The 26,117-nt window shown below is 42.4% G+C and overlaps 2 protein-coding genes across 9 annotated transcripts in view; one reads left to right on the forward strand and one right to left on the reverse strand.

Annotated features, from left to right (window-relative positions):
- Positions 1 to 5,796: 5,796 nt before the first annotated feature.
- NTAQ1 (N-terminal glutamine amidase 1) lies at positions 5,797 to 18,128 on the reverse strand. Of its 6 annotated transcripts, none has more exons than XM_086884591.1 (7): positions 17,863 to 17,994; positions 17,582 to 17,681; positions 16,870 to 16,920; positions 15,325 to 15,382; positions 14,733 to 14,881; positions 14,249 to 14,364; positions 9,581 to 11,055 (listed from the first exon to the last, which is right to left on the reverse strand). In XM_086884591.1, exons 3-7 carry the CDS (start codon positions 16,890 to 16,892, stop codon positions 10,745 to 10,747), a joined length of 657 nt encoding a protein of 218 aa, XP_086740717.1. In that variant the 5' UTR covers positions 16,893 to 16,920; positions 17,582 to 17,681; positions 17,863 to 17,994; the 3' UTR covers positions 9,581 to 10,744. The 6 variants fall into 6 exon arrangements, with proteins under 6 accessions (XP_023777240.1, XP_023777241.1, XP_086740717.1 ...); XM_086884517.1 differs by having other exon boundaries at positions 14,249 to 14,373; XM_023921472.2 differs by lacking the exons at positions 9,581 to 11,055; positions 15,325 to 15,382 and adding an exon at positions 5,797 to 6,086 and having other exon boundaries at positions 14,249 to 14,373; positions 17,863 to 18,128.
- ATAD2 (ATPase family AAA domain containing 2) overlaps positions 17,889 to 26,117 on the forward strand; it is a 30,513-nt gene continuing 22,284 nt past the window's right edge. Inside the window, exons 1-6 of one of the 3 annotated variants that reach the window (XM_023921463.2) lie at positions 19,686 to 19,797; positions 20,245 to 20,316; positions 22,530 to 22,669; positions 23,168 to 23,217; positions 24,510 to 24,660; positions 25,673 to 25,769. In XM_023921463.2, the coding sequence (XP_023777231.2) occupies positions 19,783 to 19,797; positions 20,245 to 20,316; positions 22,530 to 22,669; positions 23,168 to 23,217; positions 24,510 to 24,660; positions 25,673 to 25,769 (525 nt within the window). In that variant the 5' untranslated portion in view covers positions 19,686 to 19,782. Of the gene's footprint in view, positions 18,527 to 19,685; positions 19,798 to 20,244; positions 20,317 to 22,529; positions 22,670 to 23,167; positions 23,218 to 24,509; positions 24,661 to 25,672; positions 25,770 to 26,117 lie in introns of those variants that run through there. The other 2 variants (XM_023921462.2, XM_023921461.2) reach the window with 2 other exon arrangements.

Genomic DNA, 26,117 nt, shown 5'->3' on the forward strand with positions numbered 1-26,117 from the left:
TTCAGCCCAGCAGTTAGAACGGTGGAAGTGGCAGGAGCTTTACAGCTAAATGGTTAAAAGCCACAGCAGAACATTTTCTCGGGATGGCTCCAAGCGTGGAGCTGGTGCACTGCCATTTCAGCAGCCAAGCTGAGACAGGGGGAAGCACGCCACCACAATTGCATACTAAAAAGAAGGGAAGGCTGAGATAACTACCATCTTCTTACTGTGTAGGCTGTTTGAAAAAAAAAATAACATATAATGATTCCTGCCTTATTGCAGTGTTTGGGTTCCAGATATAGCCTTGCATGGGAAGGCTGGCATGATGCTGAACCAAGCAAAATGAGCATTTCCTGTTTTTAAGTAATATAATGTCAGGAATCCAGCTCACTGGAAACATCCTGCTCATCTTCCAGTGCAGGAAGCAGACATTCGTCATGAGTATCAGGTGAATAATGTCACTTCAGTTGGACTTTTTGAGTGGCAGTTCACAGCTCAGGTCCTTAATGCTTATTTTTATAACTATAAAACGAAGCTTGGTACACCTCATGCCTAGGAAGTGGCTTAGCTCGCTCAGAAACTCAGGGACTTGCCAGAGGCCTTAGATAACTAAGATTTGTTTTAACTGCCCTCAGTATCCAAGGTATTTCCTACTGTAAGTATAAGGAAACATTGAGGATACTTAAACAACCATATTTGTTTATCTTAGGTCAAACTGAAGAGATTTTCCAGAACCACTACTGCAGCTGTATTTAACTTGCTGAAAGGCTGCATCCGTATAGAGTGCTTCACTTCTGACTCCATGATCATAAATGAAAATAGGTGAGTTCCACAGGGAGGTGCGCACAAACCTGGGCAGATGTCTCCAGACACTCCCTCCTCGGGTGTGCTTCATTAACCTTGGCCTCAATTAGGCCAAGTCCTGCATAAGGAGAAAGCCAGAAGGCAGAAGAAAATCACCAGCATTGTCTCCTTCAAATTTCTGAGAAGGTAATTACCTGAAGAGAGACAGACATCCAGACAGGTTTCGCTTTGAGAGGAGATGAGATTCTTCAAGCCTGGGAATCCAAAGTGTCATAGGAGGGCAACCCCACCAAACCTGGAGCCCTGTGCTCTGCTGGGTGACATGTGAAGTGATGCTCTGCAGGTCTTCCCCTGCAGCAGTGTGGCTCATGCCAGGTGTGGGGGACAGCTGCCACCTGGGTCAGGGACAGTGTCTCAGTAATGGTTCTGCAAGACACACAGTGCAAAGTAACTGTGACTACTGTAGGGACATGGTGGTATTTTCACACCTCATTCGTACTCCCTGGTACAGTTTTCTCAAGTCATTTAGTCTACAACCCTTGTTTCCTAAAAAGATAAGGGAAAAAAATGTGAAAAATGAGAAAATTTGAACCAACGCATTCTAACAAGGAAAACCCAACCAACTAGAGATGGCCATTTTACAGTAGAGGCTTGGAGAGCAGTGGTGCTTCAGAGCATGCATGAGGCTCTGGCTAGACAATAAGGGTATGAGGATAGGAGGCCACACATATCAAAATGTCCTGACTAAGGCTCTCATTGTGGAATTTGATTCATACAAATGCACCCCATTTCCCCTTTGCCTCCTGAACATCCCAGATCAGATGGCAGCATCCCCAGGTATTTAAATATAAACTGTTAGCAAGCCAATTGGTCTGACATCCTAAGGTGTCACAGCCCCATTTTGGCAGGGACTGACTGCTGACCAGATCCCCCCAAACTGGCACGTGGTGTGATGATGCTGCCATATAGCCCCTGGTGTGCAGGAAGGGCTTGCACTGACATTACAGGCTCAGACAGTCGAGGGCAATATCTCAGCCTTCAGCCACAACCTTGCAAGATACAAATCACTTCTGCAATGCCTTCAGAATGACTCATTTTTAACTGTAACAGCTACTCGAAGGGCTGTGTGTGCATCTGTCCGTGTCCCGACCTGCACATCCACTGAATGCTGACTGCTCTCTCTGCTGGCCAACTGAGAAATGGCATTTTCTTAAGACAGACCTGGTCACATACAAGTTTGCAAAAATGCACTGACCAAACAAATGCATGCCAGAAAAAAAGTGTCTATTTTTCTAAAGTCACAAACAGCTGAATAAAAGAGGTTAGCTACCAAATAAGCTATATTCTTAGGTAAAAAGCAGCAGCAAAGAAAAAGGCAGGAGAGATGTGGGTGTTCCATCTCATACTGCAGCTTACTGCTGCAATAGCAGGCTGGAGATGGGAGGAGCTTCCTCTGAGATGGGATATGGCCCTATTATAAGGCTATTAGTCTCACCCTATGATGTCTAGAAGTAAAAGGCATGGAGTATTTCCAGTGATCAACAGAATACAGAAGCTGGGAGACCATGGGATTGTGAGTAACTGACCTGACGGCAGGAGGTCGCCACTTTCTTCAATGCCTGACTCTAGGATCACCTTGTCCAAAAAGCCTCTTAGGGGCTCTAAGCTCATAAAAACTCTAACAACTGGACAATAGAAAGACACCACTGTGGAAAAGGACAAGGTAAAGAAGGCAGAAAGGGAATGAGAAGCTAAGCTGCACTGGGAAATCATTGTACAGTGCAGCTTAGTGCAGTACTCTCTTTGTCCCAGACACAGAGGGACAGCAACTGGACACAGTAAGAATTAAAAGTCCCAAGGGCTATGGACAGCACAGAGTGTCAGTGAGCACAGGCTGATCCTGTTGTGCCAGAGCACCCCTGACAATCAGCCATCAGTGCTTTCCTATTACTTCCTATGTCTCAGTGGCCTGAGCCCAGTTCCCCTGTATCAAGGAGTGAGGCTCTCACTTAAGCTGGGTGGCTGCACTGGCCAGCCTGGAGCTTCACCCAAGGACCAGCAGTTGTGCTCTGCCACACAATGTACCCACACATGTACATGACTGGGGCATGAAATTGCTTGAATCTTAGGTGTTTAAATACATCACTGGTCATAGAGGTGATAATTAGTGATGTCTGGCAATGAAGTTGCCTCTTTGCCATCAGATTTACAATGGAAGTTGTTTGCTTGTACTTCTGCGGCAAAGTGTATTTCTTGTACTTCTTGTACTTTTGCTTGTACTTCTTCTACATGGCAAAGTGATCTCACAGACTTTGCTTTTCTGTCTGCAACTTACTGTGGTGTTCAGTGGGGAAACCACACTGGTGGGACCACCTCATGCACCAAACATGGGTTGACAGCAGAGGTTAAATACAGCAAGTTCCACAAAATAGTCAGGACTAGGGTTACCTGGAGAAAGGACCAAAGAGGAAGGAAGTCACTTAGTCCCTCTGATGGGACACTAGGACTAATCAGAATCAGAAAAGAGCTGGTTTCTGATAATTACAGTGAAGCAAGTAGCTTATCTTTGTATTTTGGACCATAAATAAGCACTTAATGTATTTCTGAATTCTTTCCTTCTGATACTATGCCATCTGAAAGATGATGAAATGCCCCTACATTTGATGGGCTAGAGAGACAGCACCACACTATCACCATCCTCAGCACTGAATTAAGTAATTCTCTGGCTTCTACTTATCCCTCTGGAATGACAACTTTTTACAAGAGCCACAAAAAGGTGGTTAATTATAGAAAAGCTATAATCACACACACACAGCCTGCTACATGTAAAATTAAGCACCTGCTCAGAATGATTACAGAGAAAAAGGACTAACTCTTCACATTGATCTTCTTTTTAAACTTGTATATTCTGAATAATGGTTGTGACTGTTCTTAACAGCCTTGATGCTGAAACTAGATTAAACCAGGCAGATTCTTGTGTCCTGACCCCCACTAAAGAGAGTGTGTTCAGGCACCGGAAACCAGCTGAGGTTAAATCAAATGACATACTCAAGTAGGGAGGGATGAGAACCTCATGTTCATTTAAGTAACAACTTAAAGGGCCTGTTAAGCAATGCACAGGAACTCTGTGTCCATGAGATTCAACCACTTGAAGGGTAAGAAGTGCTTACCACAACCTGTTCACCTGAAACATGGATCTTTACGTTCTCACTTCTGCTGTGTCTAACCCAGTGCATCGGCAGCTACACAAAGCTGAGCAGGCAAACTGCTGCTGCTCTGCTCTGTCATAGCCAGCCTTAACATCACTCAAAAGCAGTAACATCTTCATTCCCTCAGAGTGCCTGCTACATCAGCACCAAGCAGAAACAGCTGTCATTTCATCCGAACATGGATACATCAGACCTTTTACACAGGAGTATCTGGTTAAATCCAGCTGTTCCCTCTCCAGAGGGTTCTGTGCACCAGTTCATCAGGAATCCCAAGTTTCATCTCAATTTCTTCTGGTGACACAGGTTCAGAATGACAGAAATTGCAGACCAACTGTCCCACTCCAGAGGGGCGTGTCCCAACAACCGGCCTCCTAACTAGTTCCTGCTGGCACTCAAGGAATATGTGTAGTAGCAGCCTATCTGCACAGGCAACCAACTGTGCTGCATCTGGCAATAGAAAGTTTACATTCCTATATTCAGCAGCCCTTATGATACAGAAAGAGATGTCTGAATGAAGTGAATCAATCCCACAGCTGTTCAATTGGCTGTCTCTGCTCTTAATATACTGAGTAAATTTTCTAGAACTGATGAGAGATACAGTAATACACTGCATATGTAACAATAAACCTATGTGATACATAGAAGATTCTTACAGGTTTTGATATTTTTCTTTACTTACAAATAAAATTATTCCTTAATATTTAAAATCTTTGCTGTGCTTTTCCTCACAGGAATGAAGTGTATCACAAATGTTTGTTGTCAGTCCAAGTAGGTTTCCAAGACCTGACTGGCTAAAGCCCTGAGCAGCCTGGTCTGACCTGATTTGAACAGGAAATTGGACCAGCAACTGCCTGACCCTTCTAACCTGTGTTCTTCTACCAGTCTGTGAGTCTATGATGTGCTAGAATATAAAGTAGAACAGGTCCAAAGCTGGCAGTTAAAAACCTCATTTTAGCCAGTTTCTGCAATTCCATGTTTAGGGCACTCTTCTAAGTGTGAGACTGCTCCAAACCCTCAGTCAGCATGATGGCTTTCCTGGCATGCCCTGCATGGATGCAGTTTGGTATCACCTCTAAGGATATTCAGCAGCAGAGAACCCTTTCTCACTCCCTTCCCCCCAGCCATATGGCCCTGCTGATTTCCTTACACTGGCAGGAGCAGCTGTCTAACCTCATGGCAGGCCAGCTCAAGGAACCAAGAGGCAGAAAAAAAGCCCTCAACAAAACTTCCTGCTTTCTGTCATAATTCCCCTGAATTACCACAAGGCCAAGCAAATACCAAGTGCAAGAAGATGGGAGCATGCACTGATCCTGGGAGGTGAGAATGCACAGCCAGCATGAGAAGCAAAAATAGCAATTCTATATTCCAGGAACTGTCAGCACTAGAACATTTAACTGAAATGGCAGGATTTAATTCTCCCCTTGTACAGCACAGAAAACTAGATACTTACCTGATTTTACATAGTGCATGGGATTTCACAACTGAACTACTAAATCAATTTTCCCTTTACACTTCTGCTAAATAAGGACTAATCAGCAAAGCTAGTGAGGAAACTGAGATGCACTGTCTGTTTATATATAATTGACAGCAATCATAACATGAAGAAAACTGTATCTCACTTTTAAAGTGTGACAACATGTAGCAATTTAGGCTACAATATTCAGTATTTTATGCACATATTTTTCCAAAAGCTTTTTTTTTGCAGCTCTTTTCAGTTTGGGCACAGTAGCTGGAAAAGCAATATGGTTATGGTGGCACGTCTGCCTTTGATTTGACATTAAGAACCAAGTGCATTCATACATAATTAAAATAAAGGTTTTTATTCAGTTCATGATATTTCTGACTGGGTGTTCTATTTTCCCAAACACCAATTCCATGTAAAGAAATGTAAACCATAAATACAATGTAAGAGCAGCAAAACAAAACACATTCACTCAGAACCAGAAGAACTTTGTTCACTTTACTGTCCTTCCAAGGAATAGCTGTAATCAGTCTGACTGCCAAATCGATGCACAAAGTCTGAAAGGGAGAACACTGAGCCCCATCCCACTTCAGGATTCATACTGATGAAATCATCCAAGTTCATTTTGGAATCTAAAAAAGGACCAGAAAAGGGAAATATTTAAGTTCCTGATGCAGGTTCTGTAGCATAAGTATACACGTTTCAAGAAAACATTCCAAACCCCTCTTCAGTAGATCAGTTCAGTCCAGCAAGATTCTGCAAATTGTACAGTGGTACAGAAACATCTATTTCCAGTCTCTGAAACATTGCTTTTGCCCCAGTTCCCCTCTCTGCCCATGGCAATAATCACATTACAGGATCAGTAAGCATCCAGTAAGTCATGAGAAACTAGCATGTGTGGGTAAGATTTTTCTCTACAACAGCAGCCTGGAAGGGTCAAGTAGTGTCAGAGAACTGGAGTGCAAATAACAACCAACACAGGGAAGTGCAGTGCAGTCTTCCTGCATTCACACATATGTGATGACTCAAAAGCAGGGGAGATATTATTCACCCATTTAAGTTCTGAACAAAAGTCAATTGAGTCAACTTTAGCACTGACAGAGGGACAGGCTCACAGCAGTAGTCAGAACTGCAAGTTGCTTATTGTCTCAGAAGTGATTAGCCCCTTTGACAAACCTGCAGTTTGTTATTCTCCAGACTGCAGTATTTGTTTTCCCTCCAGCCCCGACCTTTGTCCTCACTGAACATGGGTTCACTGCAGGGCCAGAATATGCAGAGAGGAGGAGATGTGTGACCTAACCCAGCCCCCAGCCAAGAGCAATGCTCAGGTGAAGAAGAGCACAAGCCTAAGATGGGGGAAAATACTTACTTTTTTTGAATCTTGAATGACATAATGAAGTCAGGGGAAAAGTTCAACTGCCACAGTTTCAAGAGAAAAGTAAGTAACCATTACTGCTCTTTCCCAGGACTTTAATCTGCTCTGTTCCTTCCAGGAGGGGTAGAAACCATTCTATCCCATTCATGGATCCCAGAGAGCTCACTGGAAAAGTGCTGGTATGCAGTTTGGGGTTTAAGTGCCTTATACATTCTTTTTCCAGAGCTGGCCTGGTACAAGCTGGTACAATGCTGACTCAGAACCATGCTGATCAGAGGTTCAGTTCTGATGACAAACACCTGTGGGCTTGTTTTAGGTTCTCACTGATGATGTGCACAAATAATCTTTTTAAATGCCCATTAAAAGAAAACTCTCAGAGAATGAGTTTAAGGAACAGAGTGGTAAAGCCACTGTTACAGGTTTATTTTACAGATTTACGGTTAACAGCTCTTCCACTGTATTAAGTATTTACTATAACACAGATGATTCATGTGTGCATTGAAGGATTAAGAATCAAACAAGAGGAGGCTGTAATGAATAGATTATAAAATCCAAAGGATGGAATTTGCTTTAGCTGCAAAATGCTTGTGTAACTAAGCTTACAATTGTGGACAGTGTAAGCAAGGAAAGGAAGATGACATTCAAGAACCCCAGACCCAGGAGTCCCAGGCATAATCCAGCCCCTGAAGGCCTCTGTTTGCACCATGTCTACACTACAGCACAGCTTTGTGATTTGCCTAATCCCAACCTTCACCTTCTCTCAGACCTTCTGAGGTCTGGCCCCTAATCTTTTCTTGTTAACCTGTTTGAACCCTGCATATGGAAAATCCTTATGTTCATCCAAGTACGGTCCTACTGCTGAAGTGACTCTGGCAGAGCAGGGACAGTTTCTGCCTATGTGGGAATTAAAAATAGCACAAGCTCAGCAATTTGCTGTCATATCTCAAGAACAAATTAGTAGTGGATAACAGCTCTTGCTTGCTGGCAGACTATTAAGTCCGTTTTCCAGTTCCAAACTTGTCTTTTCCTCCCAGATACTTTTTCAAAATTTATGTGATTCTTCATATACTTTAAGTTTAAATAAATGAATAAATAAATCCCTGTTTTATGTGCATTGGGCATAGTAAAACAATTTATAAAACTGTTCTGTGAATGGTAAAGCAGTCCAAAGAAGATTGTTCCAGTAGTTACAAACACAGCTGCTGTTTGCAAATGGGAAGTTGCTACCACAATGCCTATAGGAAATGAAATACTCTCTAACTTCAGAAGGATTGTGCCAGATTGTTTTACCAAAGCAAACAAGTCCATTCCTATGAAAAGCAATGGCACAAGAACCTGTTGGTAGACAGCACTGGAGCAACACAGGAGATACCCATTGGGAAAAACATAGTGAGACCTCTCCCGTTTTATTCATGTAATAACAGCCCCTCTATGCTGCTCTTTCCTCATGGGCTCCATCTGAAGGCCGTGCATGTTGTGTTAGACCTTACAGCATTAGGAAACAGCTTGGCAAAAATGCATGAGAATACCACAAAGTCCTTTTCCCGAAGCAGGTAAGAATGACAAACACCAGAATATACAAAAGATACATCTCGATGCTACAGCTGGCAAACCAAGATGATCTCTCCATAAAAGCAAGGAGTACGTATCCTACAAACTTTTTCCAAGACCAATAGCAGCAGAATTATTTTCTTTTCAGATTTACATTACCCTTGCAGTCCTCCTCAGGCACTGTGACTGTTATACTAGCTTGCATTTGTGCATGCTTAGAGCTCAACTTCCTCTTCGACCAAACACACTTTATTACACACCCCCCCTCCCCCAAATGAGACCTATCTGGCCCATTCTGAGATTCCTGCATAACTTTATTTTTGTTTAAATCAAGTCTGCCACTTTTACCCCAAGCAGGGATGAAATAAAAGGCCATGCACTATCTCAGGCATTGTTAGCCATGACACTTGTGGCTTCAGCCAACAGTAGTTAGAAAGCAGTGTTTAAGCCAAGCCTCGGCTTGGCTCACAGACCTTGGACTAACTCGGTGTAATGACAGCTGCCCAAGGTCTGCTGGAAGCAAGGAAGTCTGGAACAAAGCCTCCAAGATCAGTTCTGCTGATGCCTAAAATCTTGGGGGCACCTAAAAGAAAGTTGTGACCCTTCAGACTTGTGTAGGTGTTTACAGTTCTCTTCAGATCCTCCTCCCTTGTCTGAGCAGGGAGATAAGTCAGAAGGACTCTTCCCACTCTCAGATGGGGGGCTGCTGTCTCCACAGCTAAAATATAACTGACTGTGCAAACCACCCCGGTTGATTTCAATGCTAAACACAGCTCACCACTGCAAATTATCTTTTACAGGAAGTGGTGTAATTTCAACAAGCCACTGGGAATTTAAATACTTAGTTGTGTCTTTATTGCAGCTATCGGACTTGATTCATTACTTCCACAAAAGCTTATGAACTAAGGACCTAACTTGAAAGACTGGAGTTTTATTCTCAAATGAGAGCAGCAGAAGGTTCCCATGGAGTGCATAGTAGCTACTTGTATCCTTATCAGTGCCTTTTCACTTTCACTGGGATCCTGCCACCGCTTCAGAGAGGAGATACAAAAAGCAACTGCAGACATCTGTCAGGCCTCTGTCTAACACATTTCCTGTTACATACATGTTTGATACACAGTGTCTCCAGAATTTCTCAGCTGTCCTACTCATTGTCTTCAAAATAAAAAAAAAAAAAACAACCCAAGTAAAACCCCATCATTATTGACTAACAGGGATTTTATTAATAATAAAAAGACATAAAGCTTTTACAAATCAATCCAGTAAGTGTGCACCAAACACCTTGGGAGAAGTGGAATTCAAAGCAGTGCTTTTCAGTGTTAGAGCTGCTAATAACACTTGTACATAAGCCATATGACCATCTGTTCGGAGTGATTTTGAAATGCACTGTGCAAGCTGTATTTTACACAGGCTTGCAGTAAGGAGGGCTGATCTCATCCCAAGTCATCAATTAAACAGAATCAGCCCTCATTACTTCGTGGAAAGAAGATTTTAAAGAAAACCCAAGGTTGGGCTCACCAGCTCTAGAATAATGAATTTGTTCACCAAATCTCATTTTCTTAGTTTTTATTATTTGAACAAAATACCCTGTTTTCTTTCAATAGGAGGTAACTGGCAACCAGGCGGGATCAGGGGAATGTGTTGCAGCTCACATATGTTTATTCCAGCAGAGCAGCTTTGAGGACAGGGTAGGGTGGGAAAGCACTGTGTAGCCAGTTAGGTCAGCCAGCCTCTCCTGCCATCCATAGCAGGAGAGCAGAATAGAGGCCAGAGCAATGCCAGTTAAAAAACACAGAGGCCTAACTCTAAAAAACAGCTAGAGCAGAGCCAGTTCCAAGAGGCTAATGCTTAGCATGTGAGTTCTGAGGAGATACTGAGGAGTCTGAGAGCTGTTTTTTTTATTGTTGTTTTATTGGTTGGAGTTGTTTGCATTTTAGAGAAATGTTTTTTAAAAATCACCTTGTGCCAACTTAAATTTTTTTAGGCATAGACTGGAATTTATGACTCCATGTAAGCTTATTTTTGATGATTTATTTTGCAGCCCTGTGAACAGGACAAATACTGTTTAAGATTTATTCCCTTTGAGTTACCAGTAGGAGAAAAAAATGCTTAATTTGTTCATGATCAAGATTTCACAATTAAATTCCAAAATGTTTTGGTAGCAGGGGTGGGAAGCTTCCTCCTGCACAACAGAGCCAGTACCAGCCAGCTCCAGGATGGACCCACCTCTGGCAAAGGCTGAGCCATCAGTGATTGTTGTAGTACCTCTTCCTTTAAGAAATTAAAAAAATCTATTGCACAGAAGTAATTGTGGCCAGAGAGGAGTAAGAATATGTGGAAGAAACAACTCTGCAGACACCAAGGTCAGTGAAGAATGAGGGGCAGGAGGTGCTCAAGGCACCAAAGCATGGTGAGACAGCTGGGCCCCTGCAGCCCATGGAGGAGGCTCAGGCTGGAGCAGATGTATGCCTGAAAGGAGGCTGTGATCCCCATGGGAAGCCCATGCTGGAGCAGGCTGCTGGCAGGGACCTGCAGACCTATGGAGAGAAGAGTCACGCTGGAGCAGGTTTGGTGGCAGGACTTGTGACCCCATAGGGGATCCATACAGGAGCAGCTTGTTCCTGAAGGACTGCACCCTGTGGAAAGGGAGCCACACTGGAGCAGTTCATGAAGATCTGCAAGAGAGGAACACCATACTGGAGCAAGGGAAGGACTCCTCTCCCTGAGCAGCAGTGGCAGAAACAACCTGTGATGACTGCAACCCCCATTCCCCACTGAGTGGGGAGGGAGGAGATAGAGAACTGGGAATAAAGCTAAGACTGGTAAAGAGAGAGGGGTGGAGGAAAGGTGTTTTTAGGATTTGTTTTGCTCCTCATTATTCTGCTTTGATTTTGATTGGCAATAGATTCAGCTAATTTCCCTAAGTTGAGTCTGTTTTGCCCATGACTGTAATCAGTGAATGATCTCTCCCCATCCTTATCTCAGTTCATGAGTTTTCATTGCATTTTCTCTCTTCTGTACAGCTGTGGGTAAGAGTACTTGAGCAACTCTGGTGGGCACCTGGCATCCAGTCTGGGTCAAACTGCCACAAACATCAAAAAAGACATATAGGAAAAAGAAGAAATATAAAAACTTTGCATCTTCTCAAAAGCTGAGGAATTTGGCTACTCTAAATGAAAACAAACAAAAAAAACCCAACAAAACAAACCCACTCTGATAGAAATGTGCCTCACAAGTAAAATTGGTATTAAAACAATATGGGGTCAGTTCTGCTAGCCATTATATTGCAGTCACCTCTAACATGAAATATGTAAGTAATTTAATCTTATGCAAACACAAATCAACATGGAATGCAGAATGTTCTATCTAAGTGAAACGGCAGGGAGAAAACAGTTATCTGCAATGGAATTTGGCATGGACACAAACATTAATACCCCAGGCTCTTTTATGATAACAAAAGGTCTTCCACCCAGTTTTACATCAAATTAAAAATAAGACAGCTTTATGCTTGATAAAACTGTGCTGAAACATTACAGTTGGACCCAGACTCCTCACAGACTCACAGCACTGTGCTCATTGAAGCACACATCCTTATAAAGTATCTCAAGTGAATACAAAGGGAAGACAAAAAGTAAAGCTGGAGGAACTGATACTAAATGAAAGACAGCTTGAACTAGATGTCCTAGATCTGTGAAAATCTAGTCCTGTTCTCAGACCTTGAAGCTCTCTAGTGAATGACTTTCCACCTTCAGTGGGTGCAGGGTAACAAGTTTCTTTAAGCCCACTGACAAGGAGACCAGAGCACATCAGCACAGCGCTGCAATACTGCAAATGTATCCATTTGGAGCTCCACAGCACAAAAAAAAAAAACCCCAAACTGTGGACTAACTGATGTAGACCCAGAAGAGGAAAATCAAGTTGTTTGGTGCAGGACAACATTAATTCAAGGAGAGGCTCAGAGAACTGGGTCTGTTCAGCCCTAAACATAGAAGATGAAGAGGAGACATTACTGCTGCCTACATCTGCCTGATCAGAGGCAGGCCAACGGCACCACAGTCTTCTTGGAGAAGCCTGGCAACAGGACAAGAAATGAAAAAGGCAAGTTGGAATATGGGAAATTCCAATTATGTACTAGGATGTTTCATTATTTATTTTTTTTTTATTTTTTTTTTTTTTACCATGACAGTGGTCAAACATTAGAACGCTGTTCAGAAAGGTGGTGGAATCACCATCCCTGGAGGTGTTCAAGACCAGACTGCTGGATAGAGCCCTGATGAATCCCTGTTTTGGGCAGATGTTGGATGGATGACCTATGGATGTTTCATACAACATGGCAAGGTATAAAGCAAAGAATGAAAGCATAAAAGGAAGTAAGAGCTACATATCCTTCTCTATCTTCCAGCATCACAGAGACAATCTGGAGGCTGGCTGAGGCCTGTGGCTGCTGCTCACCAGTGCAGTAAAGCTCAGCCAGACATGACAGGTATGGGGAGAGTTACAGGGTTTGCAGCTATGCAGTCATTTACTCCAGCTAGAGATACATGTACGCATCTGCAACTGTCTGAGTCATTATGTAACTTACTACCCACAAGTAATGTTTTTCACTCTTTTGATTTGAATAGAATTTTTTGCTTTTCTGGTCTGACCTCATCTATATTCCTCACATGTTCATTACCTGTCAGTTATCAAAACAACAAGGTTTCCACAGACAAAAAAGTTCCCAGCACCTGCGAGGCTCCAGCTAACAGAGAACCACTCACTGTAATTCAGGAATCCTACAATCCCTACAATACTTTTGCATAAAACTCTGCTGAAAATAATAACCAAGATTTAGAATTCAAGGTGCTTCATAAACTGGATTATCTAGAAAATGCCTAAAGCCTCATAACAAAGACTACATCTGTGTTCCTACTCACTCTCATAATTCATTTCTATCCTCATGTGAAACACCAAGCTTCCTTAGAACCCAAAGCAAAGACTAAGAATTAATTTCCCAGCAACTTAAAATCACTTGGATCTAAACACAGAACATGTTTCTTTGACCCTCCCTTCTCTAACATAAACAGTACTGCATTATTAAAAATCAACAAAACCAAACATGCAGAGCAGTAACATGAAAACTCTTTAAAACTCTTTCAAAGCAAAACGTCACCATGCCTTCCTTGGAAGAAAATGAGAGAACAAACAAACACACACATGGCAAATGCTCACTCAGCTTGCAAAACACATGATTAGAATAAGCTGAAGTGTTGTGTGATAAGAATGCCTTAAGCAGCTCTACAGAGTAGATGCCAAGTCTTTACCTCTCTCTGCCTGGCCCAGAGGCTATTAGCTAGGCTATCACTTAAAAGAGGCTTAAGGCTTAAGGGAAAGCTTGCCAACTTGCCAGTGACTTGAAACATTGTAGAGTCCATTCACCCGGTAAAGACACCTCAAACATTTCATGCAGGCTAACCCACTACACTGAGCAGAGCCTGAAAACTTCCTCCTGCCAACACTACTTTGACAGAATAGGATCTGTGTGCTAGAATGTGGTATAATCACTGTGTGAAAAACTTTGTGACCCCTTAGCAAGTTATTTGGCCTGTTTGCTTCAATTCCCTGCTGTAACAACAGACCAGTATTACTTACCTCTCACTCTCTGCTCAGTTTATGAATATCAGTAATTAATGTACCAGTAAATGCCAGAAGGCATGTTAGACTACATGTCCAAAAAGGAGAGTACCAAATGCTTCATTGCCCTATTTTTTCCCATATGAAGTAATAAGTTGTCTGGACAAATGTTAAAGAAGTTATTTATTTCCCATGTGCAACCTGGACTACTTCATTCAGCACTGTAAGCAGAAAGAAAGAGTTCTGGGAGCTCACCTGCAGTTTCAATGCAAGGGTATGGAGGAGGAGGTTTCTGCCATTTCCCATCTGCATCCTTCATATGAGATCTGTCTGAAGCAAATGTCTTCAAGTACAAATCTGCTCGAATCATTCTGATTTTTCTTAAAAATAAGATGCAAAATTGTATTAAAAGATGCATATACATCTTTTAATTGTACTAGAGTAAAATACATTTTACTCTTACATACTGCACTAATTACTCAGAATAAGAGCTTTCCTCTCATCAAGGAGCACTAATATTATTAAATACACAAACCAGCAACGTTGGGCCAAGTTGTTAACATGAAGCTACAGTGGGAAAGAAAAAATGACTACGGTAAAGAGCTTTAGAAAAGTAACACAATGCATTTATTTTACTTGAGTATAGTAAAGAAACCTCCATCACTATGCATACACAAAGAGGACTTCAACTTTGATTTACTGAAATAACATTCATTGTCTTTATATTTCATGTCATCACCTGTGAAACTCTGGACGAAGGCTGTCATCCAACCTAAAGGCCTCCACACTGTACACATCAAAAGGACATGGAAACGGCAACACTGTGTCAAGGTCATAAATGAAGTTCTGCTCCCCACTGGTAACATGAAGTAGAATAACATGGTAGTCCTGGGAAGAAAGGTAATTGCCATTAATTAAACAGCAATTAAAGAGAAACTGGCAAAGAGAGGGGAATAAAAGTGATTCCTAAAATCATAAGTTCAGATCCTTTTTATAAAGCCTGCTTGCTGTCCTTGAATATTAAGCCTGTAATACTTCCGGCACCAGGAAAGAGATTTCATAATGTCTATCTTGCCCATCTGCTCCTCCAGAAACCTTGTTATTCTCCCCATTTCTTTGCAGCCTCCTTTGATTTAAACCAAGACAGCAATCCAAAGTGTACACTACTAAGGAAATAAATAGAAAATCTCTCTCATGTTCCACACCAAATCACAAAAGGTGTTTGGTTAAGCACTTTTTTATTAAACCCAGTCATAAATAAACTCACAAGATAAAATGATAGGTTAACATTAAAGTTACCTAGTGATCTCTTCTAATAAGAGATTTTGTACCTGTTGCAGTAACACGGTCTGTGAATTTGAGTGTCGAGTGTTCAGCTGCCAGAAGCACCTGAAAAACCAGCACACCACTGAAAAACCAGGGAACAGCTCAGATCAGGAGGACCACAGGAGTAAGACAATTTCCTGTAGCAGCTCTTGAAGCTGGGAAAAAATATCTGTGGGTACTATATTACACTTTTTCAAGGCAACTATTTGGGTTATGCAGTGCAGTTTTACTTCTGAACTAGTAAGAAATACAGGTGGAGGTTTGGGGACACTGCAGTTAGTGACATTAGGTCTCAGGCATGTATACTGCTGTTTTCCAAAATTAAATTGAAGGTAGCCCTTAATTTATTTAAATTTACATTGAATACACTCACAAAAAGGGTTGAGCACTGTCTTTTGACACTTTCAATATTAAAAACACAAAGAAATTTGAATGAAAAAGATTTGGGAAATCTACTTCACCAGACTAAAATACATACATAACTGCATTCAACAGCATTTAGAAAAACCTATTATAGTGTGTAAGAAAAATTATCTTACAAGCTTTACATAACCTACAATCCACTGAAATGTCAAAGTTAATAGCCCTTTTAATACATGAATTTTTATGAGAAATCCACATTCTGTCATGGTCTTTCTGACTGCTATTCCCTTTTAGGTCATCTCTGTAACACTTGGACCTCTTTTTAAAGCAACCCTTTTTTTTTTTTTGTGCTGTAAAGATACTAGTATTTTGGAAGGGATTCAGAAATCAGAAAACTTGAGAAGTTTGCAGCTTACTTTGCAAAATTTCAGAAACAAAAATTCCCACAAGAAATAACTTTTTCTGTGCCAGATAACTCAAAGGACTCTATAATGATACCAAGGAATTCTGCATCATCAATTACTGAACTACATTAATTGATCAAATGACACTTCAAAGCCACTGTTTATGGGTCAGTTTAACTGCTGACACCTGAATACATATATGATTATATTTTTCTATCATCTGGCAGGCCGACATAAATCTTTTCATTTATTTATTTCTTACAAGTACAGTCATCTACCTACAATTCTACAGGGCTGGCAGCCTCAGTACCCAGATAATAATTTTAATAATTTAATAATAATTTTATGCATTCTTACTATAATTAAGACTTGTCACCTGTAGGTTTTACTGACTGTCTTGCTATTAATTTATGAGGGATGGTGCAAAACAGATTTAGGCTGTTTATAAATATGCTGTAAAAGAATTATAAATATTAATACAAAACTGTGCAATGTGTGAAATTGGAAGGGACTTCAAGAGGTCAGCTGGTCCAGCCTCTTGCTCAAGGAGACTCTCCTACAGCCAACTGCCCAGGACTGTATCTGGATAGCTTCTAAAAATCTCCAAGGATGGAGATTTCACAACCCCTCTGAGCAACCTGCACCAGCACTCCACCACCCTCAGAGAACAAAGTGTTTCTTTGTGTTCAGATGGAACAGTTTGTTACACGCCCACGAGTGATCCTGCAGCTGTCAACTACAGAGGCACACACTCAAAGTTATTGAGAGTAATGAATGCCTTACCCAGACAACAGGCTCATCTCCATGTCCAGATTTCTGCTTCCAGAGTGGAATCTGAAAGTTATAAGTGAACCTCAAGTGAATAAAATCTTTCAGATTCATTTCAGGTAAATTGGTTAATCTTTGCTAACCTATAACTTCCTCAGCTTACATCTGTGCTGCAGTAAGAAAATTTTATGTAGTTTCTCTCTCAGGTGCATGAAACTGGAGATACTATTCTGGGCCACAATAAAAAAGCTGTCCAGAGAAGTGATGGAGTCACCATCCCTGGAAACATTCAAAAGTCTCGGGGACATGGTTTAGTGGTGAATATAGTGGTGCTGGGTTAACAGTTGGACTTGATGGTCTTAGAGGTCTTCTCCAACCTTATGGTTATTAATGGTTCTATGATTTTATAAAGACAACTATTCTCCTGAATTGACAGATTACAGACAGAATTACGCCCGTAACTCACAGGGACACCATGCCTCATTCCACTGTCCTGAATGCAGTGCATAATTAAAGATCTCACGCGGTGTGGTTCGCACACCTCTGAGCCAAACTGAGCTACCAGACGGGTTTGGACTGTATCTCACCTACAGGCTGGGCTGAAGGCTCCCTCCCCAACATTGGGCTGCAGTCAAAATAGCTGGGACCATGTCTCACCTACACTGGGCTGCAATCTGAAGGCCCGAGCCTTTCCATAGCTGACTCTGATCACATCCCATTGACTCACCATCTTCCTATCATTGGATATGAAAACAGCATAAAATTCTTCTAAAGGGTGCCGATCCTGACTCCTGATGTAGTCACAAAGCTTCCAAACATTTTCTTCACTGAAAAACACAACATCGATTATTTATATTGTTTTCCTCCAACTTCATTTCTCGTGACGTGAAACGAGCCCAGGAGCGTGATCAGCCCGCAGCTGCGCCTTTCCTGCCGATGGCTCCGGCTGTCCCGGCGCCCTACGGTGTTGTGAGGGGGCAGCTGTTCGCTCGTCTCTGTCCTCCTTACCAGTAGCAGCTGGTGTAGGTGCAGGCGGGGCGGGGGCGCACCGCCGCCTCATAACCGGCCTCAGGCCGCGCCATGGCAGGTCTGAGCGGGGATGAGGGCGGCGCAGGAAGGGTAGCCGTTATGCCGTCCCCGAGGAAACCGCGGCCATCCTCGCTCGGCGCGGCCACTTCGCGGGTACGGCCGGAGCGGCGGCTGGAGCTGCTGGGACCCTCAGGCGGGCGGGATGAGGCGGAGCTGCCGAGCCGAGCCAACCCCGCCCCGCGCCGCCGGGCGCAGCGCTCCGAATTTTCGGCGCCAAACGTGTGTGGCGCGCGCAGGCCGCAGTGCCCCGTGTGTCCTTCCGCCGCGCGGGCCAGCAGTAGCGGCCGCAGGGGAGAGCAGAGCGGGAGGGAGCGCGGCGGAGGGATCCGGGCGGCGCTGACGGCCTGGTGGGCACGGGTCTGTGTGCCTCCTTACCATGGTGGTCCTGCGGAGCAGCGCCGCCCGCCCGCCTCGTATGGCTGCCCGCGACAGCCGCTGTCGCCGGCCACCTTTTGACCTCCTGGACTCGAGCTCCGAATTCATCTCCCTGGAGCCCCCCACGCTCAGGAGCCACCGCGTATGGACGCGCTCCGGGTCCTCCAGGGCCGCAGTATCCAGGGGGACCAGGAGAGCCAAGGAGGCCGTGAGTGCCGGTGGGGGTGGGGTGAGCGCGGCCTGGCGGGCAGCACTGGGCTGTGGGCCCGAAGACGCGGCGGGGGGGAGCCGGTGCTGGCCGGGAGCTGTTGGGAGGAGCTGAGAAAGAGCTGGGGAGTAGTGTTTATGGAGGAAAAAAAAGAGGAGAACCGAGTGTTTGGGGCAGGCGGCTACGGGTGTGTGAAGAAGCAGCCGGCTCGGCCCGGCTCCCGTTCCCGGCCTCCCCGCGGTAACGGGGGCTCAGCACAAGCCCTGATCCGGGGGCTGTGGCAGCATGCTGAGAGCCGGTCTCTGGGAACACAAACCTTCATCGCCTCATGGTTTGCTGTGTTTTATGTCATTCCCCATCCCCGTTTATTTTGGTTCAGTTCCTCATCTGAAAAAATAACCTTGAAAAGATCTTAAAAAACTCTTTCCTTTAGCTGCAGTACTGCTTGTAGAGCTCTCTCTGTTTAGATGACAGAAATTCATCAAAACTGGCACGACACGAAATATATGGAACCTCTGAGTGCGTTCTGGTTGGCCCGAAGGGCCTGCTAAAAACTCCTTAGTCAAGTGTATCCAAATAGTAGTTTGGATGCTGTAAAAAAAATAGGGCTCATTTGTACTTAAAGTGCATAACCTAAACCGGTGAAAATGTTATTTGAGCGTTCTATAATCTTGATGTACCCTACTAGAAGAGAGACAGACAATTTGCACAATGGTAAGGGATAGATACCAAGTGGCCTGTGCTCTCTGTGTCTCAGCATTGCAACTGTAATAACTGAATCATTTCACTTTACATTGTTTTTAGCACAGTCTTCAAAGAACTAAAACTTTCCTCTGCTATTTCAAAGTCAGGCTCTACTCTGCAGGCTGTCCTGCATTTCTGTGACAAATGCAGACCAGATCTGACTCGGAAGTGGTCTGTTTTTCAGGGGATCCCTGACTTGGAGTGATGATTCTCAAAGACTCTGTTTCCTTCCAGCAGAAGTATTTCAGGAATATCAGTTGTATGGATTAATTTTACATTTTTATATTTTTTGCCATTATATTCAAGGAACAAGTGCTTATGCTGGTGGGGTTCCCCCCCTGCCGCCCCGCTTGCAAAGAGCCATGGGATCTGCTTAAAGATCAATGCTTTTTTTTTGCTGTCTCCACTAGAAATGATTGTCGGGGCTTGTTCAGCCTTTGCACAGGAGAGGAGGCTGTGCAGTGTTAGGCAGATAACACTGCTGGCATGTGTTCTCAGTGTGGAAAACGGGAATGAGGAAGCTAAATGTAAGGTCATCTCTGAAACAAAAACAGAATCATTGTTATGAAACTGGTTGTAAGGTTGTTATTTGGCTTGGGTTTGTTTTTTTTCCTTTTGTTTTTGTAGACCTTTCCTGTGCTTTGAGCATGAAGTCATTACCTTATTTGTGGGATGCTGGGCTTTGCTGGGGGTTTTAACTGTAGAGATAATATAGAAGTGCTCCATCTGACAGAGGTCATGAGAACTTGGCTTCATGTTCAAGTCCTCAAGTCATCCAAAGATGCCTCTTTCCTGTCTTGTGCAAGGACTTGGTAGTGGCAGCTTTTGCTTTTTTTTGCTTTTTTTTTTTTTTTTTGGGATATCAGCATATGGTTTATCTTTAGTTATACAGCTCATTTCATCTGTGGACAGTAGGAAGTATAAAACGGGAGATGTAAGGTTGGCCAATATCTGCTAAGTTTATTCTTTTTCAGGTTTCCAGTCCCAGTAAGTTTCATGAGTCTCCCAGTGAGATCCAAAGTGGCTGCTATCCCATTGGAAGCTGTGTATGTCCAGGTCTATAACCCTAGTATAATTCCTCAAGCTGAACAAGTTTGTTCTTGTGACCTATATTTGAGGGCAGTGTGCTCCAGAGTTCCCTTTTTGTCTGGGCATTCTGACCTGTGGCCAGCAGGACCAGGGCAATGATGGCTGTGCCCAGCAATGGTGAGGCCACACCTTGAATCCTGTGTCTAGTTCTGGCCTCTCATGACAAAAAAGACATTGAGGTGTTGGAATGCATCCTGAGAAAGACAACAGAGATGGGGAGAGGTCTAGAAAGTAAGTCATATGAAGAGCAGATGAGAGAGCTGGGGGTGTTGAACCTGGAGAAAAGGAGACTCAGGGAAGACCTTATCACCCTCTACAACTACCTGAAAGGAGGTGATCAGCCTCTTCTCTCAGGTAACTCATGACAGGCCAAGAGGACATAGCCTCTGGCTGTACCAGGGAATATTCAGGTTGGACATCAGGAAGAAATTTTTCACAAAAAGGGTAGCTAAATCATAGAATAAGCCACACAGCAAAGTGTGGAGCCACCACCCCTGGAAGTGTGCAGGAAATAACTGGATGTGGCACTTAGTGCTGTGACTTTGCTCACAAAGTGATGATCATTCAAAGGTTGGACTTGATCTTGGAGGTCTTTTCCAACCTTAATGATCCTGTGAAAGTGACTTGGCAAGCTCCTCTGCCAGCTCCCTCTGTACCCTTGGGTGGGATCCCATTGGGGCCTGTGGGTGTCCAAGCGGTGTAGAAGCCCCTTGGATTATGAGGGCTTCTTTCTGCTCTCTGTCCCAGTCTGGATACCGTGAGGACTGCTGGTCTTCTGTTGAAGATTGAGGCAAAGTACTTCTGCCTTTTCCTCATCCATTGTCATACATTTGCCTGTGCATCAAGTGAAGGATGGAGATTCTCTTTAGTCTTCCTTTTCTTGCTGATGTATTTGTGAAAATGTTTTGTATTGTCTTTTATGGAAGTAGTCAGATTAAATTCTGTTTGGGCTGTGCCCCTGGTAATTTTCTCCCTGCACAACGTCCTGACATCCTTGTGGTCCTTCACTCATTATCTCCATCAATGACGGTAATTGTTGCTTGGTAACATTAGTGTGAAGAATTAGAATCATCTGGTCTGTGTTCTGCCCTTTTCAGTGTGAGATTTAGTGTGGCATACATGTAATGAGACCCTGGGTTGTAAACGGAACAAGCTGCTTCTTGTAGTCATCACAGCTTTCCTCACACAGTAAAAGTCAATAGCATTCTCCATGCAGAAACACCAGTGTGAACAACCATGGCAAACTGTATCTTGAGTTCCCTCTGGTTTTCTGTGGTTAAATGCTACCCTTCTGAAGGAAGTCTTTTTATATCCCTCTGAATGCCATTATAAATGGAACAGAGACAGGAGGAAAAATCTTCAAAAAATATTTTAATTCCACTACTAAGAGTTCTTCTGTTGGATTAAAGATCCAGAAGTCAAGCAGAAAATGAACTCGCTTGGGTTCCAGCTGCTCATCAGAGATCAGAAGAGCTGGGTGCAGCTGGGCCTAAGTTCTGGTTATAGCCCATTGGACACTAACAGCCTGGCCAAGTTCAATAGCAACTTAGGTGATTGGCAAATAGTGGGGGTAATTGAAGCAACAGAAAAGCAGATTCTGAATTGTTGGTGGTAAATGTACCAGCTACAATGTTAGTATGTGCTGTTACAGAAGGAATGGTGATGGAGATCTATTAGCAAGAAATCTAAGTAAATATTCCCATGTCTGCTCCAAGATAGTTGAGAGGCACAAGGCTCACCTAAAGGTATCCCTTCAGGGACAAGGAGTAACACAGTCCATGAGCTGATGCAAAGCAAGCAGAGGGTCTTTACTCTCGCTATCGTTTTGCTTGTTTGGTTGGTTGTTGTTGTTTTGGTGTTTTTTGCCCCAAACCCCTCCTTTTGTAGTGTAATTTTTGGCCCTTCCCAAACGGATGGAACAATTGCATGTTATAGGTGAGATTTGGGTTACTGGGGTCACTGAATCAAGTCTGAAATCAAAGATTTTGTTTTTTTTTCTTTAAAATCTGGTGTGTTTTTTTCATCAGAGCTACTTCTTGGTGCAGAAGTGGTTCAAGGCTTACCTGCCATTAGTTGCAATTCTCTTGAATCACAAATGTAACAGACTAAACTTGATCAAATGAAGCAATATAAGTCATTCAGATAAATACATTCTTCTTTCTTTTCCTAGAAATTTTCCTCTGGCAACATTGAATGTTTCAATGGACACTGTTTAAGATCGATGAGAAAAAACATGTCACGCTGTTCAAACTCTAGCTTTGACAAAAGCATGGAAATTTTAAGTGAAAATGCCAATCGACACTTTTCAAGGTATTGTATTTCTAGGTGTTCAATCTCTATTTTAGTCATAGAATGAAAAGTGAAAGCATGCACAGTGAGTCACATCATGATAAATCTACAGCTAAAAACCCACAAGGGAATATGAATATGTTAATGTCAGGGCCAGTGTCTTAGAACTAGAATCACTCTTAGTAAATTTGTTCTGCTTCTATGGAAGGCATGTATCTCCTGGGTACTTTGAGATCTGTCCTCCACTTTGGTTAGTGAGATATTACCTGCCCTCAAGGTACATCAAGATGAGCAAGCTGGGAAATATCTGTCCTTAGAGAGCTGTATGCATATGGTACACAACAGACTTGGGATCCAAATCTTCCCTGGAGTCCACAGGCTTTTCTTTGCATGACATTGAGCACCAGATTAAAGTTCCCCAGTGCTGAGGGGAAAATGTGCAATGCAATGTGATTCAATACTTTTGTACAGTACTTCTAATACAATTCTGTTCTCCTTTCTTCTCCTCTCTTAATGCAGGCAGTTGGCAAAGCCAAAATCAGACCCAAAAAAGGAAGAGTATAAAGAAGGTAAGTAGTGATTCTTATTCCTGATTTGTTAGGATTTGTTTCTAGCCAGATCTGAGAAGGATTGCATTTGGTCACTTCGTCTATTTAACTTGACCCCAAAAACTTCTGAACTCGTCAACCAAAATCACCTGAAGTTGAGAATAGATATAGTAAAGATAGGAGTTTCTACTGAGTTTTATGAAAGGAGGTAGGTACAAATAGGAAGAGATGCTATTAATTCCTTTCAGGCTTGGGAAAAATGCAGTGTGAATTCCTGAATTTTTTAGAAAAGAAATTGCTCCTTAGCTCATGTTTCTTTGTGTCAGTGATTTCCTGGAGTCTGCAGAACTGTTAACTTTACAGTTTAACTGTAAATCAGTCTTTCAGGTATGAGGGGATATTGCAGTACTGTAACACAAGGCAGTTGTAAAGTAATTCAGTCATGAGATGCACACTGACATGGGGAAAGTGTCCCTGAAGCATTTCACCTATGAAGCGACTTGCCATGCTGAGTACACAAGCAGGTTTGATGCTGTGCAGCCACTTTGTGGCAGCTGGGAAAATCCTTTAGCCCAAGGCAGCATTGTGCCAGCTGCAGGCTGAATGTGGGAAGAAATCCACTAAGTGGACAATGCACTTAGTGTGTAGTAACTCAAGTTATTCCTGGACAAAGTAAGTTATTATTTACTGAGCTCAAAGTTAGTTTTATAGTTGGTGGTGATGAGATCAAACCTACCTGTGTTTAAAATGACATGGTGATACATCTGTTACTCTCTCACTGATCTCTCTTAACAGTTTTAATGACAGTACAAGTAATGAACCCATAGCAAAGTATGCTGTCTGGTAAATAAATTTTGGGCATATCTGTTTTAAAGTAAGCGGTGTACCAAAACCATACATCTTTGGAAGAGACTTCTCACATAAGCCATTTTTAGAAAAAGACTATTAGATATGATTTTAAATGAATGGAGGGAAAACACCTTAGAAGTAGGCATTTTTTGTTCGCACTTTCCCAGAGAGAGGTAATTGGAATAAATTTGCCTCCTGCATGGAACAAAAGCTGAGTGTTTGTTTTTATCAGCTTGGCTGTTTTTCCAATCTACTAAAAAGCCGCTATACTAATCAGACTTTTAAATATGTAGGTTAAGCAGAAGTACTTTAAGTTGAATGCTGTGGTCACAAAAATAATTTTCAGTTCAGTTCAATTAAATTTAAATTTTTTAAAATAAAAGATGGGGATTTTACATTTTCCAAGAGACAACGGACTGACATATTTTCTGTCATAGAAAGTTTTATCAATTATTGCATTTTAGTGTCCAGAACACTGAAGACCAGAGCTGGCACAAAAGCAGAGCAAGTCCATGAAGGAAATGGGGATTTGGAGGTTCGCCGCAGCTGCAGGCTTCAACAAAGCCGTTACGCCACTACAAATGAATCTGTTTTGTTTGACAAACTTATAACAAAGTAAGGAGGTTTTTCTTACCATCTTGCAAAGCTACTATGATGAACCTTATTAGCAACCCTTTGTACTATGGCAAAATATTAGCTAGGGACTTTCTTCTTCTTTCAGCAACAGGAAAGGCATTTTTTCTGGCAGCAAGAGCTGCTTGCATTCACTGGTCAGGCTGAGACTTCCTATGAGCTGCTATTTGTGTACTATATCTGAGTGATTGGATGTTAGGAAGAAATTTTTTATTGTGGTAGGTGGTAAGGCAGTGGAATAGGTTGCTTGGAGTAGCTGTGGATGCTTCCTCCCTGGAAGTGTTCAAGGTCAGGTTGGGGCTTTGAGCAATCTGATCTAGTATGTATGAGCTGGGTGGGTTTGTATCTTGTGAACCAAAACAATCTGCTTATGTTGTGACTTTCAGTAGATTTAACTTAAGATACTAAGCAAAGTTGGATACTGGCAGAGTGAAGCAATCCAAATATTTCTGCCTGTCTGTGACTTAATTCCCTCTATGAAGCCCAAACTAAAATTTTTTATGAAAGGTTTGCAAAGTGTAATAGCAGTAAGACGTTGTGTCTAGCATAAGTAGTGATGAAAATCAACATGAAATTTAAATAGCAGTGTACAGAAGCAATCTGTTGTCTGAAGAAGGCTGTGAACCAAGTGACACAATGCTATCCTGCAGAGCAACCTAAGAGCTATGGAAAACTGCCATTATTTCTTCGTTACTTTACTGTGATCTTCAGAATTCTTTTTTCCTACTAAAATAGTTGGGGTCTTTTTTACTGTGTTCAGCAAGAGGGAGAAAATAAACCTGAAAACAATTTATATTTGCAAATACTCATACATTTGTTTTTAATTCTTTCTATATTTGACCTAATTTTTAAATAGTTTTGAAAAATTTGGCTAAGTGTCAATAACTTGCGTTGTGCATGCTGTATTAAAATATGATGGTTATGTGTTCTGTTCTAAATGGGCTTTTTCTGTACTATTCTATTTTTGCTTTTGTATGTCAACTTTGTATCTTAGTACTGCAGAAGCAGTCTTGCAAAAAATGGATGACATGGAGAAGATGCGTAGACGGCGAAGGATGGGAGACCTGGAGGAGTTCCACGACACAGAAGAAGTAGATACTAGTCTATTTTGCTGTTTTTGTATAAGTAGGGTATTTCACATAGGGAAATTATTTCCCTTCTCCAACAGGAACTCATTTTAAAATGGTAGACAGCAATCATATTTCCTCTGTTTTAGTTCTGCTTTATTAAATTAAGTTAGTCTAATATCCTTTTGAATGACAGCCACTTTGATTTTTAAACATTGTCATAGCCTGCTTTCACAGATTTTTTTTTTTTTTTTTTGGATCTGCATTCCTATTTTAGAGTGGAAACCCTTGTTATTAATCTTGCTAATCCTGGGTTCCAGAATTGTGTTGCTGTTCTCTCTTGCTGTACAATAATTAAATTTTCTGTGTATG

The sequence above is a fragment of the Cyanistes caeruleus genome, chromosome 1 (assembly GCF_971803275.1).
Source record: "Cyanistes caeruleus chromosome 1, bCyaCae1.hap1.1, whole genome shotgun sequence".
Lineage (NCBI taxonomy): Eukaryota > Metazoa > Chordata > Aves > Passeriformes > Paridae > Cyanistes > Cyanistes caeruleus.